At 51.3% G+C, this 21,648-nt stretch overlaps 1 protein-coding gene across 1 annotated transcript in view; it reads right to left on the bottom strand.

Annotated features, from left to right (window-relative positions):
• The window catches only part of Exd3 (exonuclease 3'-5' domain containing 3), a 78,734-nt gene that overhangs the window by 41,212 nt on the left and 15,874 nt on the right, over positions 1 to 21,648 (bottom strand). The window contains 4 exon segments of the mRNA XM_048346861.1: positions 440 to 493; positions 6,607 to 6,774; positions 7,044 to 7,214; positions 18,738 to 18,802. Coding sequence (XP_048202818.1) covers positions 440 to 493; positions 6,607 to 6,774; positions 7,044 to 7,214; positions 18,738 to 18,802 — 458 coding nt within the window.

Consider the following 21,648-nt stretch of genomic DNA (forward strand, 5'->3'; position numbering starts at 1 on the left):
CCTGCAATGTCCTGTGGAGACAAGCTGGATCACAGGCACCGTGACTTCAGGGAGTACGTTATCCACATCGGATCCCCAGAGATAGGGTCTCCTCTGCTGACCCTCTAAGGCTAGCTAGAACAACCATCGAAACAGGGAGACCGTGAGTCTAAGGAGGCGGGGCCGTTGTCCCCACGCTGGGGGGGCCCCGGCCCCGGCATGCTGGAGGTCCTGGAACACAGAGCCAAGCCAGGCCGAGGCCCATGGTGGGCTCTGCACATCATGCTGAGGCCACGGGGCTGCTGGCGGCCCCTGTGGCCTCTTCCTTGGCCCGGGCCCTCCCCTCCACCTCGGGCCTCGGCCGAGACCTTACCTGTCCCCACCAAACCCTGCTTCTGGAAATCTGGGCTTCATCCAAGTGTGAGTTTAAACGGTTTGCATGAGAAAGACATGTATTTACCTTTTCAAAATCCAGTTCTGGCTGCAGCTTCAGCCTTGTGCCCAGCACCATTGCCTGGCAACACAAAGGGAGCTATCTAACACACATGCGCACAAGGGGGACACAGCATTATTGTGTGGGGGGGGCGGGGGTTACACTCTGCACTACCATTGGCCACCACGGGCATGTGCCCACAGGGACCTTTTGTGCACTGCTGCGTAGCTCCAGGACTCTTAGAGCCCCCTGCTCAGACCTAGCCACCCTGGGGTGATCAAGTGGAGGTGGAGTCACCCTCCCTCCAGTGGTCAGGGCGAGCAAGAGGCCCCCAGCTGACCTATGCACGTGTTCCTCCTGCCCCATCCCTCCCAGGTACATCTCCAGGGAAGGACAGCACGGCCAGTCCCAGGGCCAGCAGCTGAGGGGCCAGGTGGACCTCACACCCTGGCAGCCTGAGAGGTGGTGGTGAGGGGAGGTCATCATGGGTTTTTGGAGGCCAACAGTCCCTCCGAGCACATTCCACAAGGCAGGAGACCTACAGCCCACAGGTACCCCGAGTCTAGCCACTGGGAGCGGCCGGAGGAAAGACAGGCTGGTGGACATGAGGACCAACAGTCAAGCTCCCCAGGTGGGCTTGGGGATCCACAGCCCAGCTGCCCCAGGCTCTCGCGGTGGACACGGGGATCCACGGCCATAGCCCCCCAGGTGCTCGCAGAGCCTCGAGGTGATTGCTGTTCTGACAGCAACCAGGTCAGCCTTGGAATGGGGGAGGCAGCTCAAACTCACAAACCTTCCCACCACTGGACAGAGAAAAACCCAGGCCCTGACTGCCTGCACGTATCACAGCCCAAGCTGCTATTAATAATTTCTATATATTGTGCTCCCATTATGAGCAAAAATAACTGGCAGGAGCCGTCCACAGAGCAGTGGTGCCCCGCCCCCCGCAGCTCACGGAGGCCCAAAATAGCAGCCTGGGAAAGGCTTGGAGGCGTCCAGCCTGGGGCGCAGTGGGGACATGGCTGAGACCTTCCCTCTGGCTGACCAGGCGCCTCCAGGCTGGCCTGGGTCCACGAGACTGGGTCTCACCAGGCCCTGCCTGGCACAGGGTGCAGGGGGGTCCCCAGGGCGTGGGAAGGGACGCATTGCGCAGGGGGGGTCCCCGGGGCGTGGGAAGGGATACAGGGACTGGGGGTACACACGGGACTTGGGACAGAGGCACGGCACGCAGGGAGGGTTGTGCTGCGTAGGGAGAAGCGGTGCAGGGTGGAGGGGGGCACTGTGTGACAGGGCTGTGGAGGGCATGGGGGGGGGTGAGGAGGTCCGGGTGCTACCAGGTGGGGCTGCTCAGCAGAGACACAGGCAGCAACACATTGGGAGGCTCTGGCTGTTTCTGGCTCAGAGTTCCCCCAATAGCCACCAGAGCCAGAGGAGGCCAGTGTGCCTGCCAGCACCTCACACACCGTGGGTCTTCACCCTCCCGGGGACTCTGGCCTAGGAGGGTAGGTAGGATGTGTGCCTTAGGTATGCACCTCAGGCCCACCTGTCAAGTGGGCTGAGCCACTGGTCACTACCCAGAAACCGTGGGGAGCACAGGCCATGCAGACTGAGGGTGGAGACTGCGTGTACCCAGGCTGCCCTCTTGTGGCCTTGGTGCTGCTCCTGCAGTGGGGGAGGGGGGGTGTTCAGCATGCCTAGGGCCAAGCCCTTTGTCCACGTCTATCTACAGCCCCAGGGTTTCTGTGGGTGTGGCTGGCAGCAGAAACACCTCCTCTGGGACCCCCAATCTCAGAGTTTCAAGCTGGGGCCACTGTGGTCTGGACTCACAGGGTGGGTGACTTCTCTGAGGCGCTGGTAGACGTCTCAGGGGCACACGCCTCAGGCTTGGCCATGTGGTGGACCCAGCAGCCCAGGGTGCCTGGAAACCCATGGCTGCCCCACACCCACAGCCCCCCCCCCCGCCCCGGTCAGGGAGCAGGAGCAATGGAGCGGCGGGGAGGACGGAGGCCAGCAGGACGCTCCCCGCACCGGCCTGCCTTCCTGACTGGCACTGCCCTGCGGGTGGCAAGCAGGCAGTGCTAAGGACAACACTGGTCAGACACGCAGAGGAGTGTGGCTTCCTGCGGGGAAAACATCAAGCAAGCGAGAGGGTCTGGGGCAGCGGCCTTCTGGAAGAATGTCCCGTGGTTTCCCTGGGGCCCCATGGAAAGGACAGGAGTGCTGGGCAGGTGCCCAGGCTGGCCAAAGGCCCAGACTCCATGGCCAAGGACCTCGACGCCCGCATTGCCTCCACCTCCAAGTGGGCCTACAGCCAAGGGGGCTTTTCTTTCCTTTTTTTTTTTTTTTAAAGCAAAGCTATCTTTTTACCTTGATAAGCTGTTTAAAAAATGTAAATAAAATAACTCAGCAGACAAAAGCAGGCATTCATCCTGCCCCGAGCCAGCCGCTGCCCTCCACATGAAATATCGCAGCACATTGAGTCGTGAGTCCCTGCTAATCCGGGCGGACAGGCCTGAATGCGGCCCCTTTCGAGCGGGCGCGGTGGTGGGCAGTGGAGCATGCACCGCCTGCCGGGCAGCCCCGCTTGGGGACAATGGCTTTTCTTCGCTGAAGGGGCCTGTGTGGGACAAGAGCTTCCTTTGTGTCGGGATATGCCGGCCTCTGAGTGTGAGGGGGGCACATTCAGCAGCCCAGACACTCTTTGAAAGGCAGGAGTGTAACAGAAGACGCCCGGAACACTAGCAGTCCTTCTGCCTGCCCGCACTCTCCCTAGGCACAGCCACCATTCAGCCTCACGCCACAGGGGCAGGAGCCTTCAATCCTGCATTGTTCCCCGGGCACAGCCATCTTGTTCCTCAGGCTCCACACCAGTCGGTCGTGGGATGAAGGGTGGACAGGTGTGGGGCCACCGAGCCCCGGCAAGGCCCAGTGCTAGGCCGTGTCTGGGGAGCCCCCGGCTCTGACACCTGCACCCCTGGCCGAGGTAGGCATCCACCTGCCGTGCTGCCTGTCACTTAAGGGTACTCTTCACGGCGTCCTGACGGCAGCGGGCCGGAGGTGAGATCTGGAATGGTGGACTCGGTGCACACAGCAGGAACACTCCAGCTGCAATTCCCTTTAGGGGGCTTCGAGCAATACACTGGGCCTGTGGATCCCAGCTGCCCAGGAGCCACGTGGCCCCCTGCGGCTGCAGCGGTGGCTCAGGGCCTCCTACATGCCGCTCGCCCCTCTGACCCTCGCGGCCTCACCTGGGTCAGGGTCAGCTCAGAGCTCCTGGCCAGGCTTGAGGGCTTAGTTTTTCCTCAGAACCTTCTAAGCTTGCACAAGAGCTAGTGGTGACTCAGAGAGTCCCTCCCTACTTCTTTTTTTTTTGTTGTTGTTGGTCATGGGACTTGAACTTGGGGCCTGGATGCTGTCCCTAAACTCTTCAGCTCAAGGCTAACACTCTACCACTTGAGCCACAGTGCCACTTCTGGTTTTCTGGTGGTTACTTGGAGATAAGAGTCTCACAGCTTCTCCTGCCCAACTGGCTTTGAGCTGCGATCCTTATATCTCAGCCTCCTGAGCAGCTAGGATCACAGATGTAAACCACCAGCGCCCAGCTTCAAAGCACATTTTGATTCCAAAAGCTCTACATATTCTCACCCTCAGCTGCCAAACTCGGCACATCCTGTGGCTGTTTCTGTGGCCTCAACACCACAGTCTGGTGCCTGCCGAGTGTGTCTCCCGGACGGGGCAGCTCCCCAGGGGGGACTGACACAAACTCAGCCTCGACATTTTTCCTGTGTCCCCTGAGTGCTAGCACTGTGTCCAAGCTTTGGCTGTAGAGGCAGGCCCAGGGCATGGAGCCTTTATTGGCCCTCTCCTCTTGGCCTTTGCAGAACACTTCTAGCTATGGAGCTCACTGCCAAAATGCAGACCAAGACCAACACCTAGCAAAGAACAGGCACAAGGAGTAAACAGCCAAGTTAGTGAAGTAACAACGGGCAAAGGAGCAGAGGAAGGGTCTGCCAGCCTAGGTTAGTGGTTCCCCTGCATGTTCAAACTTCCTGATGAAACCTGATTGGCTTGGTGGGCACACAGCTGGGTAATTAGACTGCCAGGCACCAGTGTGTGCTGGCAACTATCTGTAGGAGAGAGGAAGCCAACATGGGCAGGAGTGAGGCAGGCATGCCAGGGATCATGCCCTGAGCGCTTGGCTCAAACAGCACGAGGGGCTCCTGGGACACAGATGCCTGGCACATACTGAACATGGAACAGCCCCTTGGACCCTCCACCTGGGATCCCCTGGGACCCTCCACCCTGGGAGCCCCTGGGACCCTCCACCTGGGAGCCCCTGACACCCTCCACCTGGGAGCCCCTTGGACCCTCCACCTGGGATCCCCTGGGACCCTCCACCTGGGATCCCCTGGGACCTTCCACCCTGGGAGCCCCTGGGACCCTCCACCTGGGAGCCCCTGACACCCTCCACCTGGGAGCCCCTGGGACCCTCCACCCTGGGACCCCTGGGACCCCCCCACCCTCAGAGCCCCTGGGACCCTCCACCCTGAGAGCCCCTGGGACCCTCTACCTGGGAGCCCCTGGGACCCTCCACCCTGAGAGCCCCTGGGACCCTCCACCCTGGGAGCCCCTGACACCCTCCACCCTGAGAGCCCCTGGGACCCTCCACCTGGGATCCCCTGGGACCCTCCACTTGGGATCCCCTGGGACCCTCCACCCTGGGATCCCCTGGGACCCCCCACCCTGGGAGTCCCTGGGACCCTCCACCTGGGATCCCCTTGGACCCTCCACCTGGGCTCCCCTGGGACCCCCCCCCACCCTCAGAGCCCTTGGGACCCTCCACCCTGAGAGCCCCTGACACCCTCCACCTGGGAGCCCCTGGGACCTTCCACCCTGGGACCCCTGGGACCCCCCCACCCTCAGAGCCCCTGGGACCCTCCACCCTGAGAGCCCCTGGGATCCCCCACCCTGAGAGCCCCTGACACCCTCCACCCTGAGAGCCCCTGATACCCTCCACCCTGAGAGCCCCTGGGACCCCCCACCCTGAGAGCCCCTGGGACCCCCCCACCCTGGGAGCCCCTGGGACGCCCCACCCTGGGAGCCCCTGGGACCCTCTACCTGGGAGCCCCTGAGACCTTCCACCCTGGGAGCCCCTGGGACCCCCCACCATGAGAGCCCCTGGGACCCTCCACCCTGAGAGCCCCTGGGACCTTCCACCCTGGGAGCCCCTGGGACCCTCTACCTGGGAGCCCCTGGGACCCCCCACCATGAGAGCCCCTGGGACCCTCCACCCTGAGAGCCCCTGGGACCCCCCACCCTGGGAGCCCCTGGGACCCTCTACCTGGGAGCCCCTGGGACCCCCCACCCTGGGAGCCCCTGGGACCCTGCACCCTGAGAGCCCCTGGGACCCCCCACCCTGAGAACCCCTGACACCCTCCACCCTGAGAGCCCCTGACACCCTCCACCCTGAGAGCCCCTGACACCCCCCACCCTGAGAGCCCCTGACACCCTCCACCCTGAGAGCCCCTGACACCCCCCACCCTGAGAGCCCCTGACACCCTCCACCCTGAGAGCCCCTGACACCCTCCACCCTGAGAGCCCCTGGGACCCCCCCACCCTGGGAGCCCCTGGGACCCCCCACCCTGGGAGCCCCTGGGACCCTCTACCTGGGAGCCCCTGGGACCTTCCACCCTGGGAGCCCGTGGGACCTTCCACCCTGGGAGCCCCTGGGACCCTGCACCCTGGGAGCCCCTGGGACCCTCTACCTGGGAGCCCCTGGGACCCTCCACCCTGAGAGCCCCTGGGACCCCCCACCCTGAGAGCCCCTGACACCCTCCACCCTGAGAGCCCCTGACACCCTCCACCCTGAGAGCCCCTGGGACCCCTCACCCTGAGAGCCCCTGGGACCCCCCACCCTGGGAGCTCCTGGGACCCCCCACCCTGGGAGCCCCTGGGACCCTCTACCTGGGAGCCCCTGGGACCCTCCACCCTGAGAGCCCCTGGGACCTTCCACCCTGGGAGCCCGTGGGACCTTCCACCCTGGGAGCCCCTGGGACCCTGCACCCTGGGAGCCCCTGAGACCCTCCACCCCAGCTCCCAGCCCACAAAGTTCCAGCTGTCAGCCTTCCCTGCTGAAGAGGGTCTTTTCTTGGAGCCCCCTTCCATTGGGAAGAGTGGCATGGAGAGTCACTCACTTCTTCGAACCTGCCCTCCTGCTGGAGGTGGTGAAAATGAGCCAGGAGGAAGCTCCTGTCTATATCCTGCAGCCGGAAGATGCTGGACAGCGGCTCCACCAGTTTAGGAGAGCCTTTGGTGAGGACATTGAGCGCCCGGGCCTGCAGCTGTGCAATCCTTGGGCTATCCTGGAAGAGGAGGTCCCATCTCAGTGGATCAGTGCCCAGCACAGAGGCTGGCACTGGCTTGGAGCTGGGCCTGGCTCTGGAAGCCACAGCCTGTGCTCACAGGCAGAGAGCAGTGGCAGACTGCTCTCTGGAAACAGGAGGACACCCCGTTTTTGTACAGGCTCCCTGGAGGCCGAGGCCAGGCTCACAGGCAGCACCTTGGCCAGGTACCCTCAGCCCTTGCCCACCCAGGTTTGGCAAGCAGCCCACTTGCTGTGTGCCTGGCTCACCTGTGGCCCTGAGAGTAGCTGTTCCTGCAGCCGGTGCTGCAGCACACAGGTGATCCAGATGGCCAGAGAGTGGCCCTTCTTGTAATTGCCCTGGCTATCCTCCAGTAAGTCCAGCAGTGTGGCCAGAGGGTCGTCCAGGGCAGCAAACCCACGCCAGGCTTCCTCTTGGAGCTGGAGATACAAAATCTCATTGTCCTGTTGTCTCCTACTCAGAGCACCCTAGTAAAGCCTTCCACCCACACAGAAGTCTCCAAGACTAATCTATCCAGAAGGTAACTGTCGTTATTCAGCAACCATCTTCATTCCTGTGACTTTTCAAGCTGCTGAGATTCTGTTCTGTTCCGCTGCACCCCAAGGTCCTGGGCAATGGTCACTGTCCACACTAATTATCCAACCAAGGCAGGGGCTTGTTCTGGGCCAGACAAAGGGCTGTGCCGCCCTGAGGGGAAGCGATGGCCACATTGTACTGCCCATCGGATGCACCTGGACACAAAGAAGCAGAGTGGCAACAGGAGAGCAGAAGGAAAGGAGCCAGAACCCAAGCAGAAATGTCTAGTGCTGGCTGTTTATTCCTGACGGCAGATGTGGGGAACCAAGCACTTATGTGGTCCTCTGCCTTACATACCTTTCACCTAGACAGAAGAGCCAGGCTCACACCTTTCATTTTGGCTACTTAAGAGGCTTGAATCAGGATGATCAGGGCTTGAGGTCATCCTGGGCAGAGACATGAGATGCCTCGGCCCATAGCTGGACAGCAGCATGTACCTGTCATCCTCAGCTATGTGGGAGGAGGCTGAGGTTGGGAGGCCTGTGGTTCCAGCCCAGCTAGGAAGAAAAGCCCTGAGGTTCCATCTCAATGGGAGATGGTAGGCATCAGGGTACCTACTACCCCAGCCACAGAGCGAAGCCTACAAAAGGAAGACTGCAGCCCAGGTGCCCACCTACCACCCCAGCCATGGAACAAAGCCTACAACAGGAAGACCGCAGCCCAGGTGGCACCTGGACAGGCAGACCCTATCTCAGATACACAGCACAGAAAGGATTTAGACACGACTCAGCAGCAGAGCACTAGTACAAACAAGACTGCAATCAAACCCCTGCACTGCAAAAACAAAAAACAACAGCAACAACAAATCCCCCAAGGTTTTACAGTAAGCTGCTATCAGTATAGGCTGTGCACTGTGGACACCAGCAGCCCGGTATTTACCTGAGCCATGCCATGCTAGCACCTCGTGTATCATTCCTTCAGTGGAATTGTAGGAGCTGCAGGGCGTGGACACCGGCCCAGGTTAGTGCTCAGGGAACATACAGGAAGAAAGCCACCTGAAGGGGCAGCACAGGGAGAATGACTAACACTCAGACTGTGGGATGGAGCTGGTGGCTCACGCCTGTCATCCTAGCTACTCAGGAAGCTGAGATCTGAGGATCGTGGTTCAAAACCAGCACAGGCAGGAGTCAGTGAGACATTTATCTCTAATAAACGTCTCAGAAAAAGCTGGAAGTAGCTATGTGGCTCAAGTGGTAGAGCGCTAGCCATGAGCAGAAAGGATCAGGGACAGTGCCCAGGTCCCGAGTTCAAGCCCCAAGACCAACAAACAACAAAAAAGAACATAACAAAGGGAAATTCAAGAACTGGTGGATTTGGCTAAAAGATCAAATCTACACGATTGGGATAGATGAGAAGAAGAATTCGAAACTAAAGGCCTTGTGACCCTATTCAACAAAATAATAGCAGAAAACTTCCCCAACCTTGAGGAGAATCTTCCCATCTGTCAGAGACATACAGAACTCCCAGCAGACGGACCAGAGAAATCCTCCCAGGTTGTGAAAACTGGACTCAAGAAACAAAGAATTAGGGCTGGGGATATAGCCTAGTGGCAAGAGTGCCTGCCTCGGTATACCCGAGGCCCTAGGTTCGATTCCCCAGTACCACATATACAGAAAACGGCCAGAAGCGGCGCTGTGGCTCAAGTGGCAGAGTGCTAGCCTTGAGCGGGAAGAAGCCAGGGACAGTGCTCAGGCCCTGAGTCCAAGGCCCAGGACTGGCCAAAAAAAATAAAATAAATAAAAGAAACAAAGAATTAGGGGCTGGGAATGTGGCTTAGTGGTAAAGTGTTTGCCTTGTATACATGAAGCCCTGGGTTTGATTCCTCAGCACCAGATATACAGAAAAAGCAAAAAAAGAAAAAAGAAAGAAAAAAAGAAAAGAAAAGAAAAAGAAAGAAAAGAACCAAAATATTAATTTTAAAGGCAGCAAAATAAAAACTCAAAGAGGAAACTTTATCACAATGGAAAGACTAAAATAACTGCAGGTTTCCCCACACAAACTCTGAATATAAGGAGAGCCTGGACAATAAGCTCTGAACAATAACACGGCTAACCTAAACTAGCGTACCCAACAAAGCTATCATTCACAATTGATTATGAAAATAAAACCTTTTATGATAAACAAAAACTAAAGAAATTATGCACATTAAACCAGCACTACAAAGGATACAACAGGGAAGCACACTATATAAAGAAAACAGAGTCAAGGAAACACAGCAATGAGTAAAAACCACTAGAGGAGTAGGACTAGTTTAGTAAAACAAGAAGAGGAAAGAGTAAGCTACAGGAAAACAATAAAATGGCAGAAAACATGTCATATTTCTTCATAGCAACATTAGACATCAACGGCTCAGTTCCCCAAACAGCATCCTGGATCAAAAACAGAATCCAAAATTCCGTGGTCTCCAAGAAACAAACCTCATGTTCAAAGATAAACACAAAAAAGGTCCTTCCTACGAATGCATCCTGCAGGAGGGCTGGAATGGCCATACTGTTATCTGATAAAATAAATATCACATGAAAAGCAGTAAGAAGAAACAAAGAAGGGCACTACACAGTAATAAAGAGCATCAGCCACGAAGTGGAAATTACAGTGGTCAATATGTAAGCAGTAAACAGTAGAGCACTTAAATGCATCAAATGAACATTCCTAGACTTACAAAGACTGATGACACCCCCTCCCCACACTATAGCAGGGGAGACTTTAACACCCCACTCTCACTGAAGGACAGGTCAGGCAAATAAAGGATCAGCAAAGAAGCCCCTGAATTAAATGACACCATAAATCCAAATGGACTTAATAGACATCTACAGAGTAATCCACTCAACAACCACACAATTCACATTCTCCTCAGCAGCCCATGGAGCCTTCTCCAAAATAGATCACATCCATGGACAGTCAACACGTCTGAGCAAGTACAAAAGAACTGACATAACTCCCTGTATCCTATCTGATCACAGTGCAATTAAACTAGATCTCAACAGCAAAAGATACTACAGAAAACATTCAAACACATGCAGACTGAACAACACAACCATGAATAACAGGTGAGCCACTGGAGAAATAAAGGAAGAAATCAGGAAGTTTCTACAATCCAATGAAAATAAAAACACATCAAAGCAGAACCTTTGGGATACAGAAAATGCAGTGTTGAGAGGAAAGTTCATAGCTCTAAGTGCACACATAAAACAGAAACAGCTCAAGTAAATAACCTCATGATGCAACTAAAACTTCTAGAAAACTAGGAACAAACCAAACCCAAACCACAAGATGGAGAGAGATAGTAAAAATCAGGCAGAAATCACTAGATTAGAGACTAAAAAAAGCTATATAAAGAACAAGTAAAAGCCTGTTTGTTTTGTTTTGGTTTTTTTTTTTGGAAAATTTTAATAAAATTGATAGATCCTTATTTAAACTGATTTTAAAAAAAGGAGAGAAGAAACTCAAATCCACAAAATTAGAGATGCCAAAGGAAACAAACATCACACGGTTGGAGGCACAGTTGGCAGAGCACTAGGCACTGAGCAAAAGTATCCCAATCTTAGCCATTAACAAAGCAACAAGGAAAGAAAAGGACACTTCACAACAAACATCCCAGGAGTTCAAAGGATTAGGCGTGACTACTTTCAAAACGTATACTCGGCACTTCCGGCGAGGGAAACGTGGAGGTGGCCGTGCAAGACTCATGGGTGAGTGTGGGGAAGAAAGTGAAACGAAGAAGAAGAAGAAGAAGAAGAAGAAGAAGAAGAAGAAGAAGAAGAAGAAGAAGAAGAAGAAGAAGAAGAAGAAGAAACTGAAAAGGGTAGCCCGCTCCATAGCGTCGAAGCTGGGAGACCAAGGGGACGATGTTTCCGGGAGCGAGGGCTCCGAGGGAGGGAGTGGGTCAGTTGGCGGATGAAGAAGCAGTGGAAGCTGACAATGCGGATAGTGGGGAGCCCTGTGACAAAGAGATAGAACAAGGTGCAGAATCCGGTACTGGGACCAACGTGGCTGGGCGGATGCCAAAGCAAGTCTACCATTCTCATCAAAAGCAAAGAGCTAGAGAAGGAGAAAGAAAAGGTAAAGCAAGAAAGACGAGAGAAAAGAAAACAGAGCACCATATCAAAGTTTGCCGCACTTTCAAAACTGCCGAATATCCTTTCACATAACAATATTTATAATACAACTTGATAAGAAGCGGGAGTGGGAAATGATGTGCAGAGTATAAAGCCAGACGTTGTCAAACAGAAAAAAGCCGAAAGAAATCTTCAGAGAATTGCAACAAGGGGTGTGGTGCAGCTATTTAATGCTGTCCAGAAACATCAAAAGAATGAGGATGAAAAGGTAAAAGAAGCAGGAGGCTCTGTTCGGAAGCAAGCTAAGTTGGTATCTACTGTTTCCAAGAAGGATTTCATTAGTGTTCTGAGAGGAATGGATAGGAATACAAATGAGAAGAACCCCAAAGCCAAACAGGGTGAAGTGAAGTCAGAAGAGGGCCCGGGTTGGACGATCCTCCGTGATGATTCCGTGGTGGGAGCATCTAGGAAGGACCGGGACAAGGAGAGCAATGGCCCAGAGTAACTGCGGACTAGGATCTGCAAATGACTCTGATGCATAACATGGGAAACAAACACACAGTCGTTTTTGTTTCTCAGAAAACTGCTTCATCCTCTGACAGGGATATAGACAAATGAGAATTTTACCTGCTTTATTGTTCCTAGTTTGCAGGAAGCCTTTGTTTAAAAATTATATTTTCAACTCTTGTAAAGTTTTATGCATTTTTTCCACAGAGCATTTGTACAAAGTAACATTTCTGTTTGACCAGAGATACGCATTTGCCAGGCTCATTTTGTGTTTATACATGTTGATTACTGTCTGTTGTAGTGTTGCTAAAAATGCAATACCAGTACATAATTACAGTGAACTCTGAAGTTCATAGTCCTTTGCCTGTCAATATCTGTACTATAGAGAAATACTTGGTGTCATTTTTCTTTGTTTTGGTAAACTGTTGAGAAAATCAATGTAGTAAAATTAATTATATTTTTCAAAAAAACCCAACCCTATACTCATATAAGATGGAAAACTAGCAGAGATGGATAAATTCCTAGAGACATCCAAGCTTCCTAAGTGGAACCAAGAAGATAGAAGCTCCTGAAATAAGCCCTTGCACATAATGAGATTGAGGAAGTAAGTCTTCCAGCAAGGGAAAGTCAAGGTCCGGGTGGACACTCAGCTTAATTCTATAAGGCCTTTAAAGGTGAACTAACACCAGTACTCCTCAAAGTCTTCCATGAAATAGAAAGACTGACATCACCCCATTAGTAAGGCAATGGAAAGAGCTGGAAAAAAAATCATAGTAAGTGAATTGAGCCAGACCCAAAAAAATATAGATTCTATGGTTTCCCTCACTGGTAATAATTAGTATGTTTAGGATAGTCCGAGCAGAGGATCAGAATAGCTTGATAGCTATGTATATATGATTATATAAGATGAGTCTAAGTGAAATTAACTCCAAGATATGGAAACAAGAGGTTTCCATTGTTGTTGTTATTTTTAATGTACTATGTGAAATTATTTCTTTTTTATTTCAATATTCTTTCTTGTGTTTTATCCCCTGTTGTCACTGTATTTGATTTTGGCACCCTGGGTATTGTATATACATTTATTTTAATTCAGAATGGGAACATCAAAATGATAAGACAAAGGAAAAAGAGTGAATCAATGTAACAGCAATACATACAAAGCAATATGTTGGAAATTAACTGTACAACTTGGGGAGGGGGCTGGGAGGAGGGAAAGTGGGAGAAAAATGAGGGAGGAGGTAGCAAGTTTGACAAGAAATGTACTCACATATGTAACATACCTTACGTATGTAACTGTAACCCCTCTGTACATCACCCTGACAATAAAATTAAATTAAAAAAAAAAAACAGGGCTAGGAATGTGGCTTAGTGGTAGAGTGCTTGCCTGGCATGCATGAAGCCCTGGGTTCCATTCCTCAGCACCACATACACAGAAAAAGCCGTGGCACTGTGGCTCAAATGGTAAAGTGCTAGCCTTGAGCAAAAAGAAGCTCAGGAACAGTGTCCAGGTCCTGAGTTCAAGCCCTAGGACTGGCCAAAAAAAAAATAAAAGAAAGAAAGAAAGAAACTGAAGCATCACTGTCAAACCCAGTCTATGAAGCCAGCATTACACTCACCCCAAAACCAAGGAAGGGGCCCAATGGTAAGAGAACCACAGACCAGTCGCTCTGATGAGCATAGACACAAAGCTCCTCAACAAAATATTTGCCAACAAAATTCAACAACTCAGAAAATGGCCAGAAGTGGCGCTGTGACTCAAGTGGCAGAGTGCTAGCCTTGAGCAAAAATTAGCCAGGGACAGTGCTCAGGCCTTGAGTCCAAGCCCCAGGACTGGCAAAAAAAAAAAAAAAAAAAAATTCAACAACTAATCAAAACAATTATACAATATGATCTAGTTGGTTTTATCCTAGAGATGCAGGGCTGGTTTAATATATATATATAAATCAATAAATATACCATATAAATATAGCTAAATATAAAAATCACATGATCATCTCAATTAATGCAGAAAAGACCTTGGGAAAAAAAAAATCTAACATCCATTCATGTTAAAAGCACTGGAAAAGCTAGGAATAGAAGGAGCATAGCTCAAAATAATAAAGGCTATATGTAACAGACCAACAGCATACTAAATGGTATAAAAACCTAAAACCATTTCCTCTTAAACCAGGAACCAGGCAAAGATGTACACTCTCTCTATTTCTTTTTTTTTTCTTTGTTAGTCCCAAGGCTTGAACTCTTGGCCTGGGTGCTGGCCCTGGGCTCGTTTTGCTCAAGGATAGCGCTTTATCACTTGAGCCACACTGCCACTTCCAGCTTTTTCTGTAATTGGAGATGAGTCTCACAGACTTTCCTGCCAGGGCTGACTTTGATCGGCAGGAAGGGGAGGGTTGTAAGGGCGAAAGAGCCAGGGCGTCACAACCCACAGAACCGCCTCCGGGTTCATCCTCAGGTGCCATCTTAGCCACAGGTGGCCCCAGGACTGAGAAACAGGCGGGGCCAGCTAGTTGACTTCCAGGTGTGCCCCACAACTTCCCTCTCTGCTTGTACATTGTTGTTATACAAAAAGGCCTCTGATTTTTGTGGGTTAATTTTGTATCCTGCTACTTTGCCATAGTTATTGATCAACTCTTGGAGCTTGGGATGGAATCATTTGGGGCCTTTAGGTATAAGATTGTATCATCTGCAAAAAGGAATAGTTTGACTTCTTCTTTCCCTATGTGAATACCTTTTATGTCTTTCTCTCTTGTCTTATTGCCCTAGCGAGGAATTCCAGAATTATTTTGAAAAGGAGTAGAGAAGCTGGGTGGTAGTGGCTCACACCTGTAATCCTAACTACTCAAGAGGCTGAGATCTGAGGACCACAGTTCCTTGCTTGGCTCGGGTGTGCCTTCCCGGTCTCTCCCACAGGTCGGGGGAGCACGGCGGGGGGGGGGGGGCGCTAGAGACCCCCACAGGAAGTCAGGAAAACAGCTCCATTTGCAGTAAACTAAAAAAAAAAAAAAAAAGAATAACCCTAACCAAGGAAGCAAAAGACCTCTGTAGTGAAAACTATAAAAATCTGAAGAGCAGGGCACTGGTGGTTTATGCCTGTAATCCTAGCTACTCAGGAAGCTGAGATCTGAGGATTGCAGTTCAAAGCCAGCTCAGGCAGGAAAGTCCAGGAGACTCTTTTTTTTTTTTTTTTTGGCCAGTCCTGGAGCTTGGACTCAGGGCCTGAGCACTGTCCCTGACTTCTTTTTGCTCAGGGCTAGCACTCTGCCACTTGAGCCACAGCGCCACTTCTGGCCATTTTCTGTATATGTGGTGCTGGAGAATCGAACCCAGGGCTTCATCTATACGAGGCAAGCACTCTTAACTACTAGGCCATATTCCCAGCCCCAGGAGACTCTTATCTACAATTCACCACCAGAAAACTGGAAGTGGTGCTGTGGCTCAAGTGGTAGAGTGCTAGCCTTGAGCTGAATTGCTGAGGGACAGCGCCCAGGCCCAGAGTTCAAGCCCCACGGCCGACCCCCCAAAAAAAAATTTTTGAAGAAAGAAACTGACGATGATATTAGGAAATGGAAAGACCTCCCATGTTCATGGATAGGTAGAATTAATATTGTGAAAATGGCCATAGTGCCAAAAGGTGATCTACAAATTCAATGAAATTCCAGTCAAAATCTCAAAGATGTTCTTCACCAAGATAGAGAAAACAATCCAAAAATTCATATGGTACAGGGCTGGGAATATGGCCTAGTGGCAACAGTGCTTGCCTTGTATACATGAAGCCCTGCGTTCGATTTCCCAGCACCACATATATAGAAAATGGCCAGAAGTGGCGCTGTGGCTCAAGTGGCAGAGTGCTAGCCTTGAGCAAGAAGAAGCCAGGGACAGTGCTCAGGCCCTGAGTCCAAGGCCCAGGACTGGCCAAAAAAAACCCCAAAACATTCATATGGTACAACAAAAGACCTCGAATAGCCAAAGCACTTCTAGGCAAGAAAAAGCAATGCTGGTGTATCACAACCCCAGACCTATTCTACTACAGAGTTACAATAACAAAAGCAATGCTAGTGTATCACAATCCCAGACCTATTGTACTACAGAGTTACAATAACAAAAGCAGCTTGGTATGGCACAAAAACACACCCAAACATCCATGTAACAGACTGGAAGACCCAGAAATAAAGCCATATACTCCAAGTCATCTTATATGTGACAAGGGAGCCCAAAATATACATTGGAAAAAAGGTAGCCTCTTCAAGAATTGGTGTTGGGAAAACTGGACATCTAGTAGAAAACTGAAACTGGATCCCTGTTTATCACCATGCACCAACATCAACTCAAAGTGACTCAAAGACCTCAACATCAGACATGAAACTTTGTTGCAAGATGGAATAGGAGAAACATTAGAACTTACAGGAATAGGTAGGAACTTTTTGAAAAGGGTCCCAAGGGCACAGCAAATCAAACAGGAAAGAGAATTGACAAATAGGATTACATTAAAAGCTTCTGCATGGCAAACAACATAGTTACTAAACACAAAGATAGTCAACAGACTGGGAAAAGATATTTACCAGCAATATATCCCACAAAAGCCTAATATCCAAAATACACAAAGAGCTCAAGAAATTAAGCTCCCCAAGAACTAAAAAAAAACAAACAATAAATGGGCAAAAGAGCTAAGGAGAGATGTCTCTGAAGAAGTAATAATGAGGAAATGCCCAACATCCCTGGCCATAAAGGAAATGTAAATCAAAACAACATTGAGATTCTATCTTGCCCCAGTTAGATTGGCTAACATGGAGAATTTAAACAACAACAAAATGTTGAAGGGGTTACAGGGAAAAGGAGCCCTACTGCACTGTTAGTTGGGAATGTGAATCAGTGCAATTACTCTGATGTTAAGGTTCCTCAGGGGCTGGGAATATGGCCCAGTGGCAACAGTGCTTGCCTTGTATACATGAAAAAAAGGTTCCTCAAAAAACTAAATGTAGTTGAGGCACTGGTGGCACATGCCTGTAATCCTAGCTTCTCAGGAGGCTGAGATTTGAGGATCATAGTTTGAAGCCAGGCTGGGTAGAAAGCTGAAAAGTCCATGAGATTTTTTTTTTTTTTTTTTGCCAGTCCTGGGCCTTGGACTCAGGGCCTGAGCACTGTCCTTAGCTTTTTTGCTCAAGGCTAGCACTCTACCACTTGAGCCACAGCACCACTTCTGGCCATTTTCTATCTATGTGGTGCTGGGGAATTGAACCCAGGGCTTCATGTATACGAGGCAAGCACTTTTGCCACTAGGCCATGTTCCTAGCCCCATCCATGAGATTCTTATTCTTTTTGCCAGTCCTGGGGCTTGAACTCAGGGCCTGGGCACTGCCCCTGGGTTTCTTTTGCTAAATGCTAGCACTCTACTGCTTGAGCCACAACACCACTTCTGCTTCTTCTGTTTTTGTGGTACAGAGGAATCAAACCCAGGGCTTCATGCATGCTATACAAGCACTCTATCGCTAAGCCACATGCCTAGCCATCATGAGACTCTTATCTCTAATTAACCACCAGAAAACTGGAAGTGGAGCTGGGGCTCAAAGTGGTAGAGGGCTAGCCTGGAGTGAAAAAGCTCATGGACAGCACCCATGCCTGAGTTCAAGCCCCATGACTAGACAAAAGAAACAACCCAACCATCCTACTCCTGGACATCTGCCCTGAACATTAGAAGCCAGGATACTGTAAAGACATTTGCACTTCCATGTTCATTGCTGCACTATTCACAATAGCCAAAGTAAGGAAACAGCCCAGATGTCCTGCAACAGATGAGTGGATCAAGAAAATGTGATGTACACACACACACACACGCACAATGGAATTTTAATCATCCATTAGCAAGAGTAAGATGATGTCATCTTCAGGAAAAAGGATGGGCCTAGAACAAATCATGCCGAGTGAGGTAAGCCAAGCTTGGAGGGACAAATGGTGCATGTTCTTTCTCAAGAGCATGTGACATGGATGCTTCAAGCCAACTATCAGGAACCACGTTCTCCCAGAATGTGGACTCCAAAGTCCACACAACTGGCAAAGTAAAGAGGCTTCACCATGTGCAGCCACTCCAGAAAAAAACACAAAAACACAACCCGGCTCCCTGTAGCAAAATGCACACCCAATGCTTGTTTTGCACATATGTGTGGGAAAGGGGGGGCAGGAACTCAGAAGCACATGAGCTGAGGACAGTAGGTGAGGGCAGGACCCTCAGGGCGGGAGAGGGGGACACTTCAGGTGCTGCCGTGAAGCTGAACAACAGCTGTTGGCAGAAGCAAGGAGCCGCAGGCAAGGCTGGGGCAATGCACAGACCCCGAAGCAGAATGTCTTGAGAGCGCCACAGAAACTCTCAGGGCAAACACATGCCAGGTGCAGTAGAAAAGCACATTGGAGACTGGACTTTGCCCAGCTACAAACCCAAGGAAACAGAGGGAGGTCTCCATGCCCCAACTGGCTGGCCTGTCTTGTGCTAGCTGTGTGGAAGCCAATAAAAACTTCCAGAAAGTTGATAACTTGGTGGAATCTACCGCAGCCTCACCTATCCCTGCCCTCCCTGGCTCCCCCTCCTCTCCCTCCCCCCCCCCCCCCCCGCCCGGTCAGACTACAAAGGACAGGGCTTTGTCCCTGTACTGTGGTGGGTCCTGGCTGGGCAGAGCTTCTAGTTGCTGTGCCCTGCCGCAGTGAGTGGCTGGCCAGCAGTCACCACAGCCAGGGGGGCTGCAGAGAGCCAGCTCTGTAGACACACAGGGCAGCAAGCAGGGCGCCCAGCCACGAGCACTCATCCCCACTTACCTGCTGGAGATCCTTCTTGGACCACAGCTTTTGCAGGTCCTTCCAGAACAGCAGGGGGTCCTGGCCTGTGGGGACAAGGGTAGGAACTATGGAGCCCTCGTTGAGGGCTTGGGCCCGGGTGGGCTCCCTCAGAACACGGGGCGCCTGTCAGGCAGCGAGCACCCACACCACCTGTGCCTCCCATGGCCACTTGTGCCACCTGGAGACTGTCCATCCTCAGGACTCAAGGCTAGCCGCCCCACCAGGCTGTCTCTCATGCTTCTGCCTGCTCTGGGCCTCACCCTCCAGGCTCTCTACCACGGTTCTGCCCCCAGGCCCCAGGCTGAGCTCAGGGACTAGTGACGCATGGAATCTCTGTCAGAAAGTCAGGCTAATTCAAACAACACAAAATCCTCAGTGAATTCACCCCACAACAGCAATAAAGGGGGAAAACCAGATATTTGTATCCCATACAGAGCAACATTCCTTAAAATCCACTTTGCTCATCATGGAGGGTAAAACTTGGCAAACCAGGAATCAAAGAGGACATCCTGTATGGGACATGGGTTTTTTTTTTTTTTTTTTTTGCCAGTCCTGGGCCTTGGACTCAGGGCCTGAGCACTGTCCCTGGCTTCTTCCCGCTCAAGGCTAGCACTCTGCCACTTGAGCCACAGCGCCACTTCTGGCCGTTTTCTGTATATGTGGTGCTGGGGAATCGAACCTAGGGCCTCGTGTATCCGAGGCAGGCACTCTTGCCACTAGGCTATATCCCCAGCCCGGGACATGGGTTTTGTGGTTGATGGTGGTAGTGTTTGTTTTTGCTTTGGGGGTTTTTCCCCGGGGGGGGGTGTTAAAGGAAGTGCAGAAAGGGAAGGAGGAACAGTGAACAAATGCTCATGCCTACAATCCCAGCTATTCAGTAGGCTTAGAGCTAAGGATCATGGTTCAAGGCTAGCCCAGGCAGGAAAGTCTGTGAGACTCGTATCTTCAATAAACCACAGGAAAACCAGAAGTAGATTGCTACTCAAAGTGGTAGAGTGCTAGCCTTGAGCAAAAAAAGCTCAAGGACAGCTCAGGCCCTGAGTTCAAGCTCTACAACCACCACCACCAACAAATCTCAAACATGGAACTCAACTAGCTGTGCCAGGATGAATCAGTGTGGCTTTGAGCAGCACAAATAAGAGAAAAAAAACCAAAGACATGGAGCTTGGAAAGGAAATGATAAAGCCATTGAGAGTATGATAAGTTATGCACAGAGCCACAGAGAATCTAAAGATAAGTGGGAATTAAGCAAGAGTGCACGGTGCTCAACACGAGGTCACTATTAAACACTCAAACTACTATTTTTTTGAACCTCAATCCTCAGATCTCAGCTTCCTGAGTAGCTAGGATCACAGGTGTGAGCCACCAGTTCCCAGCTCAAATACTCTTCTATAAGCTAAAAATACTACAGCAAAAAATACCACTTATACTTTGATGGTATAAGACCATCAAATATCCTTGGGGGTAAATCTGAAAAAAAGCTCATGCAAAAAGCCATAAAGACATTATTAAAGTGCTGGTGGCTCCTGCCTGTAATCCTAGCTACTCAGGAGGCTGAGTTCTGAGTATAGTAAATAGTTCAAGGCCAGCCTTCGTAGGAAAGTCCATGAGATTCTTATCTCCAATTAACCACCAGAAAACTGGAAGTGGGGGCTGGGAACATGGCCTCGTGGTAGAGTGCTTGCCTCATATACATGAAACCCTGGGTTCGATTCCTCAGTACCACATATATAAAAAAAGCCAAAAGTGGCGCTGTGGCTCAAGTAGTAGAGTGCTAGCCTTGAGCTAAAAAAAAAAAAAGAAAAGAAAAGAAAAGAAAAAAAAAGCCAGAGACAGAGCTCAGGCTCTGAGTCCCAGGCCTAGGACTGGCAAAAAAAAAAAACAGGAGGTGGAGCTGTGGCTCAAAGTAATAGAGCACTAGTCTTAAGCAAAAAAAGCTCAGGGACAGCACCCAGGGTCTGAGTTCAAGTCCCATGACTGACAAAAAAATAAAAAATAAAAGGCCTCACAAGAAATGTACACACTGCCCTACTATGTAACTGTACCCTTTTTGCACAACACCTTGTCAAAAAAATTTGTGTTCAATTAATAAATTAAATTAAAAAATAAAATAAAAGGCCTAAGTAGAAGGGACTGGACCACATTGCCCACAAGATGGTTAACTTTCCCGAAATTGCTGAAGCTGATGTCGATTCTGTACGATTTCAATGAAAACAGCAACTGCTTTTTATGACTGTGTGTACTTTGTGTATTCATGTGTGTCTGTGTTCACATGTATACATGCATGTGTGTACGTGGGCACTGCACGTTGTGTTGTGCGAGCTGTGTAAGCACGTGGACGAAGGCCTGCGGGAGTGCTGGGCTGCTGAGTCCCCGTCCCAGCAGGGCACAGGAAGCAGGTGGTGGGAAGGGCAGTGGCGGAGCAGAGCCGAGACCCCAGAGGACGCCGGGGTGGTCAGGATGGCCGGAGTCCCAGGGAGGCGGGGGCCTCACCTACACGGTGCGAGTGGCACAATCCCATCCACCCGGAGTTGGGCACGGGGGACAGGACGCAGATGGCAGAGCAAATCCTGTCATCCAGAAAGAAAGCTACGAAGGGGGACTGGGCGGGGGTGTGAGGGCCGGGGACCAGGCGAGCAGGAGCACGGTGACCGGGCACCAGGCACTTCGGGGGATGAGGCGGACTGGGCCGGAGCCCTCTAGAGCTGGAGCTGCCACGTGGCGCGGCCATGCGAAGCTCCTCGTGGCACACTGGCTGCGCGTGTGGCTCAGAATCTGCCCTGAGTGGTTCGTGAGCGCACGTGCAGTGGAGAAGTTCTGCGTCCATGGTGGCCCTGCCCCGGGAGCACCCATCCTCCATTGTGTGGGCTGCCCTCTCTGTGCAGGAAGG

Source organism: Perognathus longimembris, chromosome 1 (genome assembly GCF_023159225.1).
Source record: "Perognathus longimembris pacificus isolate PPM17 chromosome 1, ASM2315922v1, whole genome shotgun sequence".
In the NCBI taxonomy this organism is placed as follows: Eukaryota; Metazoa; Chordata; class Mammalia; order Rodentia; family Heteromyidae; genus Perognathus; species Perognathus longimembris.